General features: G+C 34.2%; 1 protein-coding gene across 7 annotated transcripts in view; it reads right to left on the minus strand.

Annotated features, from left to right (window-relative positions):
* Window positions 1–13,978, minus strand: part of ATF6 (activating transcription factor 6) — a 226,613-nt gene that overhangs the window by 119,719 nt on the left and 92,916 nt on the right. For 4 of the 7 annotated variants that reach the window (XM_082405509.1, XM_082405506.1, XM_082405512.1 and 1 more), the window contains one exon: window positions 10,065–10,179. The exons of 1 other annotated variant lie outside the window; for it this stretch is intronic. In XM_082405509.1, the coding sequence (XP_082261635.1) occupies window positions 10,065–10,179 (115 nt within the window). The remainder of the gene's footprint in view (window positions 1–10,064; window positions 10,180–13,978) is intronic. 2 more of the 7 variants (XM_082405507.1, XM_082405508.1) reach the window with 1 other exon arrangement.

Raw genomic sequence — 13,978 nt, forward strand, 5'->3', positions numbered from 1 at the left:
AACTCCCTAGCTACTTTTTAATGTAACACCACTTTTACTTTAAAGAATGTCAGATAGACAAATTATAGTTATTTTGACTTGGGTATTTGATAGACAAATGAATTAAAGGAAGCTGCCACTTGAAGGAAAACAACTGACAATCTTTTCAACAGTGACAAAATTTGAGTCTTCAAACAAAAACAAGAATTCTGAAAAACCTGCATCTGCTACCATGAACTTAACAGCTTCCTAATATTAAAGACTTTTCAGATAAGACTTGTGGTGGTATTAAACAATGTGATTTTTTAAATATTGTATAATAAACCATGTCAACATTTAGAAGATCTCCATGTCTCAGTGAGCCAATTTTTTCCAACTGACCAAAGTGTGATGTTACAAAGTCATGCATGGAGAAGAGATCCACTCAAAGTGCAAGATAAACCAATAGGTTTTTTTTTTTTTTTAACATCTTTATTGGAGTATAATTGCTTTACAATGGTGTGTTAGTTTCTGCTTTATAACAAAGTGAATCAGCTATACATATGACCAATAGATTTTAATGCATCAGAGTGCTAAAAGTTCTCAGATTTGGCTTCTACACTGCAACTACCCTTTAAGAAACTATCTCTTGTTGAATTTTGGTGTAGCATCAAAGAAGAATACCCACAATTATCTGAAAAGGCTTTCCTTCCTTATCCAACTACATTATCTGTGTGAGGTCAGATTTTCTTCATATATTTCAACTAAAAGGAAATGACTAATGCAGAAGCACATATAAGAATCCAGCTGGCTTCTACTAAGCCAGATATTAAAGAGATTCATAAAAATATAAAACCATGCCACTCTTCTCACTAATATTTCTTTGAAGTGTTTTGGAAAATATAAGGAGTTCTGAAACCAAAAAGTTTGAAAACCACTGATCTACATCAGTCTAAGGACCTCTACTTTCTTATTACTCAGTTGAGTCTGAAGCCTGATTTTTTTAGGCAAAATAGAAGCCTGGAGATCAGAGTCAATTATATAGAAGATGAGTGGATAAATATCTGATCAGATAAATGTCTGACTGCAAAACTCTGAGTTGGATATTTTTTCATTCTAAAGCCAAGGAAAAATTATTTTTTGACTATATATCATTCTCTTTGTAATGCTTGTACCTCCACCCGAATAGATATCCGAAAGCTACTAATTCAAAGCGCATTTAAGAGGAAGAAAGCAACCAGTCTCTTTAAGGAACTTCAAATTAAACATTTGACACCCCCTCCCAAGGCAGATTCATACTTAACAGAATAAAACTTTTTGAATTTCTATTCAATAACAAATGGAACGAGAAGAAAAATAGCTATAAAACTTAAACTGAATAACAGAGGCCTTTTATTCTGTATGATGTATTTTAGTTTTAAGATTTATTTCTAGGTGTATTATAATCAGACATAGATGACTCTAAATTATTTGAAATATAGGTTATGGGAGATTCGTTTGACAAGCTTTTCTTGAACACCTTACATATTAAAATTAAACACTGTGCAGGAGATAAAAATGCTAATATCATCCCATCCTTCTAGGACACCAAAGACACACATTATAGATGGGTCTCTATACATATGGAGTTTATTCAGTCTGTGGCTTATTAATTCCAGTGCTTAAAATGGCACTACAGTCTGTTTAACACCCTAATTGAAAAAAATCTTCTGTATCCACGTACTACCAGGCTCAGTGTTTCAACTCTGAAACACAGAGAAGATCTTACTGGGTATACAGTTCCCTCATGCAACATGGTACCTAAACTTTTAAAAATGCGTTTATTTATTTTTTTAATTGAAGAATAGTTGATTTACAATGTTATATTAGTTTCAAGTGTACAACATAGTGATTTAATATTTTTATAGATTATATTCCATTTAAAGTTATTATAAAATATTGGTTATATTCCCTGTGCTGTACAAAATGCATTTAAATTTACTAATTTTCAAAGACTGATTTCTAGATTTACCATGAGACATAGATGGCCCTGATAAAAGTAGTTAAGAAGCTGGTCTGTCACAAATTGTCTATCACATCATGGTGATGGTATAAACTAATTTAGAATATGGCATGTCAAACTGATGGATTTGGTATCCAGTTTGTTCATTCATTCATTCAATATTTACTGAATACCTGATAGATTCCTGGTACTATGCTGGATACTAGGGATAGCATGATGACTAAGACAGAGATGGTTCTTGCCCTCAGGGTGCTTAAGGCCTGGCAAGGGAAACAGACATTAAGCAAACAGTTGCTTAATTATTTAGTTAGACATATACCACACTCCTGGTCTCAGCTAATCGTCCATCCTGCTGGCTTCCAGTGTGATTCCTATACTAGGAATTGGAAAATTCCTCAAAGCCCATCCATAACAGACTCTTTCTAGATTAGCATCAATGCCTTGAAATAAATACCACACACCTATTAGAGCCTTAGGATCTTTCAAGAAAAACCAACTAAGTGTCAGTGTTCAGATTTGCTGATGGGGTCAAAGTTAAACAAATCAGAGTCCAGAAAAAGAAATCACTACATATGGGGGAGGGGAGGACACAAGCATTTCAGATCTTACTCCTGAGTCAGATGATAAATCATCAACTTTTCCTAACTATAGTAATTGCTTGCTCCATGTTTAAGTTTTGTGACATTATCAAAAAGCTTACATCAAATTTTGTTTAAACATAAAATGATTTAACAGTCTACTTTGCTAGTTTTCTGACTTTATATGAGGAAAAACTCCAAGACCATCTATGTATTAATTAAATTAGAAATAGTTCTATCAACTTTTATATTTTAAAAACATTTTACCATTATTAAAAGCCAGCTCCTTATTTAAGATTTAGAAGACTTTTGATGTCTCAAGGAATACTTTAAATATGATTTTATTTTTTAGAAATCTGGTTTTAATTCCACATTCTCTTTTATTTTTTATAGTCCTACTGCAAATAAACAAAAATTTTTCTTTAACTTCCTCCATGTTCTGATTTAAATAGAAAAACATTAATACAGATGAGGAACAAACATTGACATGTTTATTTTCCTTTAAAACATCTGTCAAAAATAAAATATGCACTCCATTCTTACATTTATATGCATATAAATTAACCACAATAGTCTCTCTTTACTTCATACTTTACCTTTATAGCCCTCCTATCCTTAAACACACGCACACACGCACAAACACAAACACCTTACACAAAGGGCTCTCTTCCCTTTACCTGTCTCCAGGCTATTTCCCCTTCCCCTCAATGCCAAATTTACCAAGCCCACCGCTTTATTTCCTTCACAATCTCTCTTAGCCTCTAATCTGGATTCTGTTCTGATTACTCTACCATAACTGTAATCTCAAGTCACCAACGATTTCCATGTTTATATAGGCCAAATGGGCTTTTCTCATTTCTCATTCTCAGTGAGCTCTGTGACACCCAATACTGCTGACCACCTCCTTTTTGAACTCTTCTTCCTTGACTTCCATGTTTTAAAATAAAATAAAGTTGATTTTTTTCCCCTTTCATCTGTAGCATTATTCCAATTCTCCTTCTATATCTCTAATCATTTCCTCTGTGTTTCCCTGGTAGCTCTTATTCCTCCTACACTATTACTCTGCGTAGCATGGTTCTTGGTATTTTTTTCCACTGGGCTTTATCTTTGGTTTTGCCCTCTTTGGAAAATGAACCTAAAGCAACTCAAATGATGTTTTGAACAGACAGATCAGTGAAATTAAATTCCAAGTTGAATATTCTGAAGGATAAGGCAGCATTTGGACATAAAAGTGCTAGAAAGGCAATATAGGCAAGTGGCCAGAAACACAGACTCTGGAGCCAGACTCTCAGTTAAATTCTGGCTCGGTCACTTCCAAACTATGTCACATTGGACAAATTAATTAACCTCTCTGTGCCTTAGGCTCCTCATCTGTAAAATGAGGACAATAATCGTACCTACCTCAGGATTAAAGACTGGCATATTATAAGCGCTAAAAAGATCATTATTAAATAAATTACAAGACCACCACCTATTAAAAAATCAAACTCATTAATTTATAGGTCTACCTTGTAACTCGACATTTTGTTTTTGTTATGGTTGTTTTTCAAAACCCTTAAAATGTTGCAACTCCAACTGACTGAGAGTCACTCTAGTAACTTTAACGAGTTTTAACACAATACTATAGATTTCTAAGAGGACAGTGTTCACACACAGAAACATATATACACACATATACCTACACACACACACACACAAAGAGTTAGAAGAATACTATAAATTTCTAGAGCTAAAAGGAAAATGTAAATCTGCTCTAACTTTATCATTTTACAGATCAGGAAACTGAAGATAGGAGAGACAAGTGATTTGCCCAAAGTCAAATAGTAAGCGACACAATTGGGGCTAGAATGCAAGTCACTAAGGCCTGTATCTATGAATTATTTAAAAAACATTTTCCCTCACATATTTATAATGTGAAGAAATATCTTTTCTTAGAATGCAGTTTTGCTTTCAGGAAATGTTTTCTTCCCTCATTATGAAAAATCTGAAATTTTATGAGAAGGAAACTATCAAAACTTTAAACTATCAATTATTAAATCCTACCTGAAGAATCAGGGTAACTTTAGATGTCTTTCTTTAGAAGTCATTCTATTCTATAGCTAAAAGTTTGTCCACATCAAAGTAGACCATATATTTTAAATTTTTTCATGGTATTCAATATACAAAAGTAATTTTAAACATTCATTGAGAAAAATTTCCTTCTTTGTCTCTGCAAACTCCATCTCTACTAATCTTTTGAACAGTAGGACATAAAAAATAAGGTAAAAAGGCACAAATAAACAGCACTTTGAGCCCTAACATTTATTTAGGACTTGCTCTGCACAGTCTGATGTACATTGCAACAGACCTTGTAGAAAGACAAAACAGAAGGAATAGACTTTATCCCTGCCCAGAGAAAGCATGCAACCTAAAAAAGGAGCTTAAACAAATGCATATGAAAAACACATTATAAAATAAAGACTATTAAATAGAGCACAAGAATAACGAACAGTTGGAAAATTTTCCTGACTCAGATGGACTTGCCCACTATCCTGAGAATTTTGAAGACTTCAAATTATTCATGAGTTATAAGTTCTTTGTGCCCACGGCTATTCTACTTACAAGTCTAGTTACACAGACTGTTGAACAATCATTTTTCAAACATAAAACAAGTTATATTACAGTATGCAATTGAAAAATCCAAATAACAGGTTGTTGTTTTTTTTCTAATGTTAGCTAGGAATCTGTTACAGAGCCAAGGAACAAATGACTAAATCCCCTAAAACCACACAACAGTAACTCATATTTAACAAGGAGCTTGAGATCAAAAGTTTCTGATCTCAAGAATCCGGCATGCCATATAGAGAATGCATAATAAAATGCATTTACACATGCATAAAAACCACTCTTCTCTATGAGAAGTTCTAGGGTACCAATCATTAAAATACTGTCTATTTTGGCTAAAGTACTTCCTTTTTAAGACACAGAAAAGATTTTTTTCCCTCAAATGTTTTAAAAAGAAACTAGAAACTCTCAAAGCCTATTTATTCTATTCTCTTTGTTTGAAATCTGAAGCTATACTATAACCTTTCAGACCATTAAGTTATTCTTTACTATTATCAAAGTGTAACCTAATAAAGCACTTAATCTACAATCAGGTAATTAACAAACAAAAAATTTTAATTGTTATTCAATAACTCCAGCAAAACTGTCCAGCAGATTTGGCAACAAAACATGGTTGGCTTCGGAGGAACAGAGTAATTTTGCTATTTAAATATTCTGCAATCTAAAATGCAGCACCAGAATGTAAAGGAAAAAAAAATCATTGTATTAAATTAGAACACTTCAATTATTGCCCTAGTTCTACTGCTTACCATTTTTGTGTCCTTAGAGAAGCTACTTACCCTCTCTGTGCCTCAATTTTTCCATCTGTAAAACAGGACTAGGAATACTTACTTTATTATATGTAAGGAACTAACAAGATGATATATGTGAAAGGGGTTTGTAAACTATAATGGCCGTATACATTAAAGGTGTCCGTATTTGTATATAAATGAAAGAGAAAATGGATATATAATGTTACTGATGAAATCATTAAGTAAACTCAGGTTAAGTGGATCCTCAGACAACTCTGTTCTATTTTTTACAATATGCTTAAGACCTGGATAAGAGTAAATCTCAAAGTAAGCTAACAATTATTTAGAAAAAGCCCTCTAAAAGAAGGTTTTTCAAAAAGTCTTTAAAAAGTCTTCTAAGATAAGGCTTTTTTTAATGCAAGTATCTTTCCAAACTCATTTAGTCACATTTTTTTTTCCAGCCAGAGAAAGAATCTGGCTAAAAGGCCATGAAAGCAGAGATAAGAAAATGGCCAAACTCCAAGATCCATGTGCACACTCAAGTTGTGAAGTTCCAAAACAACAGGAGCTGTATCCTTTTGAAGTAGACTTTATAAACTAATTTCCTTTGATTTCTAAGGAAATTCCTCTTGCCTCTGAAGATCTTATATAAAGTTATATATACTAAACAAAAATTTCCAAGAAATAAATAATATACATTAAGAAAATATGCCATTCTTCCAAGCATGTATTAGGTATTAATCTAGGCATTAATTTAGAAAATATCATTGCCATTCTGTGAAACTCTTTTATGGCCTTCCATGAGAATAAACCTTTGGCAAACCTTTTGAACCAATAACATCACCAGTCAACCTTTCTGCATTAATTAGCATCTTTCCTATTCTTTGTCCAAAGTTTCAAGTTTCTGGCTCATGCTGCTTGAATCTGTAGAGATACTAGACACCATCCCTTCTCCACAAAAGAAAGCAGTGAGGTCTAACGACAATCCACTCCCAAATGATTCAGCCAAATATTAAAAAACGAGGATGCAAGTACCTCAAAGTTCTCCCTATTGACTATTAAACATTTCACAGTCAAACATTTCACCAAGGTGATTTTTTTTTAGCTCTAAAGCTTAGATTCAGAAACAAGCGCAAAGCTGATGCATCTCTGGCTAGTACAACCATAAATAAAGAAAAGACAGGTCATCTCTAACTGAACTTTCTGCTGGACTTCAGCACTGTTTGTTACTTCTTAGATCAGTAAAATAGATTTAAATTTCTCCAAGCAAAACATGTAAATATACCCTTTAAATGATTATGGAAAACAGTGAACTTCCATCACTGTGACTTCTCTTAGTGAATCATACTTAAAATTGTCCTGTTTAATAAGCACCGAGTGGCTAGCATTGTGCTGAGTGTCAGGAGTGGTAATAAAAAAGCACGTGGCACTTCCTGCCTTTCAGAGGCTTATGATACAGATGAGAAGACAAGCCTTTTAGATCAAACAACTAGGGACCAATACAAGAAAGAACTTTTTTTTAAAGCAGGTGTTGTGTAGCATTAATAAACAGTTTATGAAGCTATAAGGGCCCACCACAATCATTTTCTCAGAAGAGTGGCCCAGGCTGTTCCTTCTGCATAGCTGCTGGCTTACAAAGCAAGAGAATACATTTAATGAAATCAACCCTATTTCCCTGGTCACAAAAGAATGGACCACGGATCATGAGCCAAGGTTATCAGAGCAGTTCTACCCAACTATATATATAATCAGATCCTCTTTCTGCTTGGGGAGTCTGAATGAGCAACGTGTGAAAAAGACTAAAATGGAATTACTGAAGCTGCTGTTGAATCAGGAATGACAACAAGCCACTATCCCAATTCTCCATGAGGACAAGTGTACGTTCCAAGCTATGAAGCATAAGAGTTGGTTTATTAAATAATGGTATACTAAACAGTCAATAGCTACATCTACTTTTTTAGATATTAAAATATTTTGTTAAACACATGTCCAATTATACAATAAAACCACATGGTTTGCTTATTGGCTCTGTTAAGTCTGGTTTATACTAAGCAAAAGAAGCATGAGGCATGAGAATCCCTATATTTCTTAATTTCTAATGTAACTGCACAGCATCAATTACAGTAACTTCTGTCAATGAAATTAAGAGCCTAAATGAAAGAAAAAGTCTACATCTTTCTACACAAGAAATGATGCCACTTACCTTTTTGATGAAACTGTTAGAATATTTTATATGGAAAAATGAAAAAAAAACTAAGCATGAGATCATTATGTCTTTCATTTTCATTTTAGCAAGACAAGAACAATCCAGTATTTAAGAATCAAATTCCTGTCCAATGACACAATTTATAGTCATGATGATAAAATTAACTTCCTTATCCCTACTGTTAAAACAAAATAAAGCAAGAAAGAAAAAGTGAAAAAGGATGCTGTCTCTCTCTAACTACTGTTATCTAGTTAAGTTCATGCTTATCCTCACTTTACCTTGATATAAAACACTAAGATATGATAAATCAGTAATTAGGAAATGAAAAACTCAAACAGAATGTGAAAGAGAGTCCTAACAGTTTTCTTAAACATGAGACTGTTTCTTCTACAACATCAAAGGATTGGAGGGAGGGTGATAAATAATTTTCTAGTAGCACTTTTCACAGCAAACTAATGAGAAGTAGCTTTTACAAATGCAAGAAACGCAATGCATTTATTTAAAAAAAGAACACCATTCATCTTCCTTTGTAAAAATACAGTCCCTTTAAGGCTAGGATAATTTTCTTCATAACAAATACTTGTTCTCTTCCCTAGAAAAATGTTACTAGTCATGAGGTCAATCTGTGGCTGGACAATTGCTACTTTTAATATATATTGTACTGTTTTCATCAAATAATAGAGAAATTATCCCAAACCTAAGAAAATGTATTCAGCTATTTCAGTGTTAAAAATATTCTTTTGTGGTAACTTCCATAACATATACTTCAACACATTCATTTTAACATCTATCAAGTCTCTTCTTCATAGTGCTGGATCCCGTCTTAAAAAGTTTACTCCCCCCCCCCCAACCCCCCGCCAACTTTAAACATGATTGTGTCAACCCAAAGCTTATACTAAGTTCTGGTCAGCCAATACAGTTGGAGCCTTGCTGAAACCCTGTTCTCAGCTGCCCCCTTGCTGCTGAAAATGAACTTGGAGGCTGGCACAGTATAGAAATATACCAACTGTGTCTGAGAGAACAGGCTGAACACAGGAAATTTTTGAGAAAAGGCAGAAATCATGAGATACCATCACTATAGTATTCCAAATCTCCTAACATATTTGATTAATAACTAAAAACACATGAAATGTTTGGTTTCCCTAATCTTCAAGTGTCAAAGTTCTCTGGTCCAAAATTCTGAGCTGCTAGATATTTATACCTTAGGAAAAGCATTGAGTTAACTGAGAATTTCAGTGACAGTGAGTGGTGACAATAATCAGAGAATGAATCGTTTATTGTTAGCATATGCTTATTTCAATCATACACTCTCTACATTCTTTAAAAAAAAAGACAAAGAAAAAGAAAAACCTAGGATACAAACTACCAAGGAATTCTAATTCATTCATGTGTTACTGGATTAACATACAGCACTGTAACCGAGATATTCATATGGCAACTCTATGCAGAATGTATTTTCATTTTAGAGGAAAAGCAGATGGAATGAAAGTGAGCTATGCATTTTTTCCCCATTTAGTCTCACATTTGTAACATTCAAAAGTGCTCATATAAACATTTACTTTTGTATAAGCTAACTGATTATCTTACACATTCTTCACTAACAAGAGTAAATGCTTGATGAAGGACAGAGAGAAAAGAGGGATAGAAAGTCTCAGGAACATAGCCTGACAAGACATTTTTATGTTTTTACTTCTCCGTTGGTTATAAACAAACAATATGGCTATAGGGATAACAAAGAATAAAAATCAATAAGCAGCTTATATTTTCTAAATATTGCCTGACATCAACTCCACGTTCCTCTTCATAACCCTGAACAGCTCAAAATCAAGCTTGTATTATAGCACTTAGACTGTTCCACTCATACAATTTATTTTATATTGCTTCCTATCTCTCATATCTTTTTATCTTCCACAGCATTCAGCTCAGTGCCTCGTATATAGCAGGTATTCAAAAATATTTCTTTTATTCTTTCAAAGTGAACTTACCCTTCGAAACGACACAACATAAAACGTGTCTCCCCTTCTGCGGATGGCTTCAAAAAAGTCTTGATAACTTCTGGGTGAAGCATAATATACCTGTAGCTCACTCCCTGAGTTCCTGCTGAAGTAAGAAAATGGCAAAGTGTTCTTTAACTAATACATTTCTATCCTCTCAAAAATGCTTCCCATTCTAAGGTAACATCTGAATTATAAGAATCTCTCTCAACCAAAATATTAGTAGCATTTTGGCAGTAATTTTTATAGTAACATTTTGAAAAGCTCAAGGTCAGGATATTTGTAAGATCCAATTCACTAAAGCCAAAACTCTCATTTCTGTATCAAGGCTCTAAAATGTACCAGTCAAGTGCATTGCAAAGCATGTAAAAAAAAATAGAAGTACCAGAAAATAGATTTCTGCATTGGTTTGCATGATTTTAAAATTTTGGTAACACAAATTAAGTCTGAGGAAAAGTTATTTTTCACCATTCTGTCAAATCTGTGAAGGCGCACTTGTCTATGAGGCTGTGTGAAAGGTGAAAAGCACTTTGGATTTGGAAACAAATAGACCTGGCTCTGAACTCCTGCTCCACCTCTCAACTGGGTATTCTTGGGGAAATCAATCTCTGAGGAACCTCAGTTTCCTCATCAATAAAATGAGGGTAACCACATAAACCTTTCAGGGCTGTTACTGGGGTCAGAGATGTTAGTACCAAGCATGCGTCCTCTTCCATGGGAGTCGCTCAACAATTGCTAGCCATAGATATTAAAAGTACCATGTCAGTGCCTTGGTAAAATTATAACTAAAACTATAATACCTCAAAGCACATCTTATCCCCAAAGATATACTCAAATGATATTAATATAGTTCTTAATAAGGTTTTCAGGGTCTTTTATTGTTTAGCACAATAGGCCAACACCCAAAAGTTAGAGTTAAAAACAAATACTTCATTTTTCTTCAAAAAGAAAAATCATATATATTTCTTTCCTATATGTTCTTTTATGTCTTCAATCAAACTTTTATTAACTTAAGAGGAGGGCAAGATTGACCTAAAAGGAAATTATAACTGAGTCATAAGAACTTCCTTTGAAATAATTTCACGTGCTCAAGAGGCCATCTCTGACTATAATATTTTGAATATACAGTCAATTCTTATTATTTATGGTAGTTATAGTCCTATAAAGTCAGTGCAAACACTGAATTAGCAAACACTGAACCATTCTCCTAAGGGAAATACAGGTTAGGTTCCTGTGAACGCTTAGTTAGAGCATCTTTTTTTCCCTGAATTTTTTTAAATTTATTTTTTTATACAGCAGGTTCTTATTAGTCATCAATTTTATACACATCAGTGTATACATGTCAATCCCAATTGCCCAATTCATCACACCCCCACCCCCACGCCGCTTTCCCCGCTTTGTGTTCACATGTTTGTTCTCTACATCTGTGTCTCAATTTCTGCCCTGCAAACTGGTTCATCTGTACCATTTTTCTGGCTCCACATATATGCGTTACTATACGATTTTTGTTTTTCTCTTTCTGACTTACTTCACACTGTATGACAGTTTCTAGAGCCATCCACGTCTCAACAAATGACCCAATTTCGTTCCTTTTTATGGCTGAGTAATATTCCATTGTATATATGTACCAAATCTTCTTTATCCATTCGTCTGTCAATGGGCATTTAGGTTGCTTCCATGACCTGGCTATTGTAAATAGTGCTGCAATGAAGATTGGGGTGCATGTATCTTTTTGCATTACGGTTTTCTCTGGGTATATGCCCAGTATTGGGATTGCTGGGTCATATGGTAATTCTATTTTTAGTTTCTTAAGGAACCTCCATACTGTTCTCCATAGTGGCTGTATCAATTTACATTCCCACCAACAGTGCAAGAGGGTTCCCTTTTCTCCACACCCTCTCCAGCATTTCTTGTTTGCAGATTTTTTGATGATGCCCATTCTAACTGGTGTGAGGTGATACCTCATTGTAGTTTTGATTTGCATTTCTCTAATAATTAGTGATGTTGAGCAGCTTTTCATGTGCTTCTTGGCCATCTGTATGTCTTCTTTGGAGAAATGTCTATTTAGGTCTTCTGCCCATTTTTGGATTGGGTTGTTTGTTTCTTTAATATTGAGCTGCATGAGCTGTTTATATATTTTGGAGATTAGTCCCTTGTACATTGATTCATTTGCAAATATTTTCTCCCATTTTGAGGGTTGTCTTTTTGTCTTGTTTATGGTTTCCTTTGCTGTGCAAAAGCTTTTAAGTTTCATTAGGTTCCATTTGTTTATTTTTGTTTTTATTTCCATTACTCTAGGGGGTGGATCAAAAAAGATCTTGCTGTGATTTATGTCAAAGAGTGTTCTTCCTATGTTTTCCTCTAAGAGTTTTATAGTGTCCGGTCTTACATTTAGGTCTCTAATCCATTTTGAGTTTATTTTTGTGTATGGTGTTAGGGAGTGTTCTAATTTCATTCTTTTACATGTAGCTGTCCAGTTTTCCCAACACCACTTATTGAAGAGACTGTCTTTTCTCCATTGTATATCCTTGCCACCTTTGTCATAGATTAGTTGACCATAGGTGCGTGGGTTTATCTCTGGGCTTTCTATCCTGTTCCATTGATCTATGTTTCTGTTTTTGTGCCAGTACCATATTTTCTTGATTACTGTAGCTTTGTAGTATAGTCTGAAGTCAGGGAGTCTGATTCCTCCAGCTCCGTATTTTCCCTCAAGACCGCTTTGGCTCTTCAGGGTCTTTCGTGTCTCCATACAAATTTTAAGATTTTTTGTTCTAGTTCTGTAAAAAATGCCATTGGTAATTTGATAGGGATTGCATTGAATCTGTAGATTGCTTTGGGTAGTATAGTCATTTTCACAATGTTGATTCTTCCAATCCAAGAACATGGTATATCTCTCCATCTGTTTGTATCATCTTTAATTTCTTTTATCAGTGTCTTATAGTTTTCTGCATACAGGTCTTTTCTCTCCCTAGGTAGGTTTATTCCTAGGTATTTTATTCTTTTTGTTGCAATGGTAAATGGGAGTGTTTCCTTAATTTCTCTTTCAGATTTTTCATCATTAGTGTATAAGAATGCAAGAGATTTCTGTGCATTCATTTTGCATCCTGCAACTTTACCAAATTCATCGATTAGCTCTAGTAGTTTTCTGGTGGCATCTTTAGGATTCTCTATGTATAGTATCATGTCATCTGCAAACACTGACAGTTTTACTTCTTTTCCAATTTGTATTCCTTTTACTTCTTTTTCTTCTCTGATTGCCGTGACTAGGACTTCCAAAACTATGTTGAATAATAGTGGTGAGAGTGGACATCCTTGTCCCGTTCCTGATGTTAGAGGAAATGCTTTCAGTTTTTCACCATTGAGAATGATGTTTGTTGTGGGTTTGTCGTATATGGCCTTTATTATGTTGAGGTAGGTTCCCTCTATGCCCACTTTCTGGAGAGTTTTTATCATAAATGGGTGTTGAATTTTGTCAAAAGCTTTTTCTGCATCTATTGAGATGATCATATGGTTTTTATTCTTCAGTTTGTTAATATGGTGTATCACATTGATTGATTTCCGTATTTTGAAGAATCCTTGCATCCCTGGGAGAAATCCCACTTGATCGTGGTGTATGATCCTTTTAATGTGTTGTTGGTTAGCTAGTATTTTGTTGAGGATCTTTGCATCTATATTCATCAGTGATATTGGTCTGTAATTTTCTTTTTTTGTAGTATCTTTGTCTGGTTTTGGTATCAGGGTGATGGTGGCCTCATAGAATGAGTTTGGGAGTGTTCCTTCCTCTGCAATTTTTTGGAAGAGTTTGAGAAGGATGGGTGTTAGCTCTTCTCTAAATGTTTGATAGAATTCTCCTGTGAAGCCATCTGGTCCTGGACTTTTGTTTGTTGCAAGATTTTTAATCACAG

This window comes from Balaenoptera borealis (assembly GCF_965194805.1).
Source record: "Balaenoptera borealis genome assembly, chromosome: 1".
Taxonomy (NCBI): domain Eukaryota; kingdom Metazoa; phylum Chordata; class Mammalia; order Artiodactyla; family Balaenopteridae; genus Balaenoptera; species Balaenoptera borealis.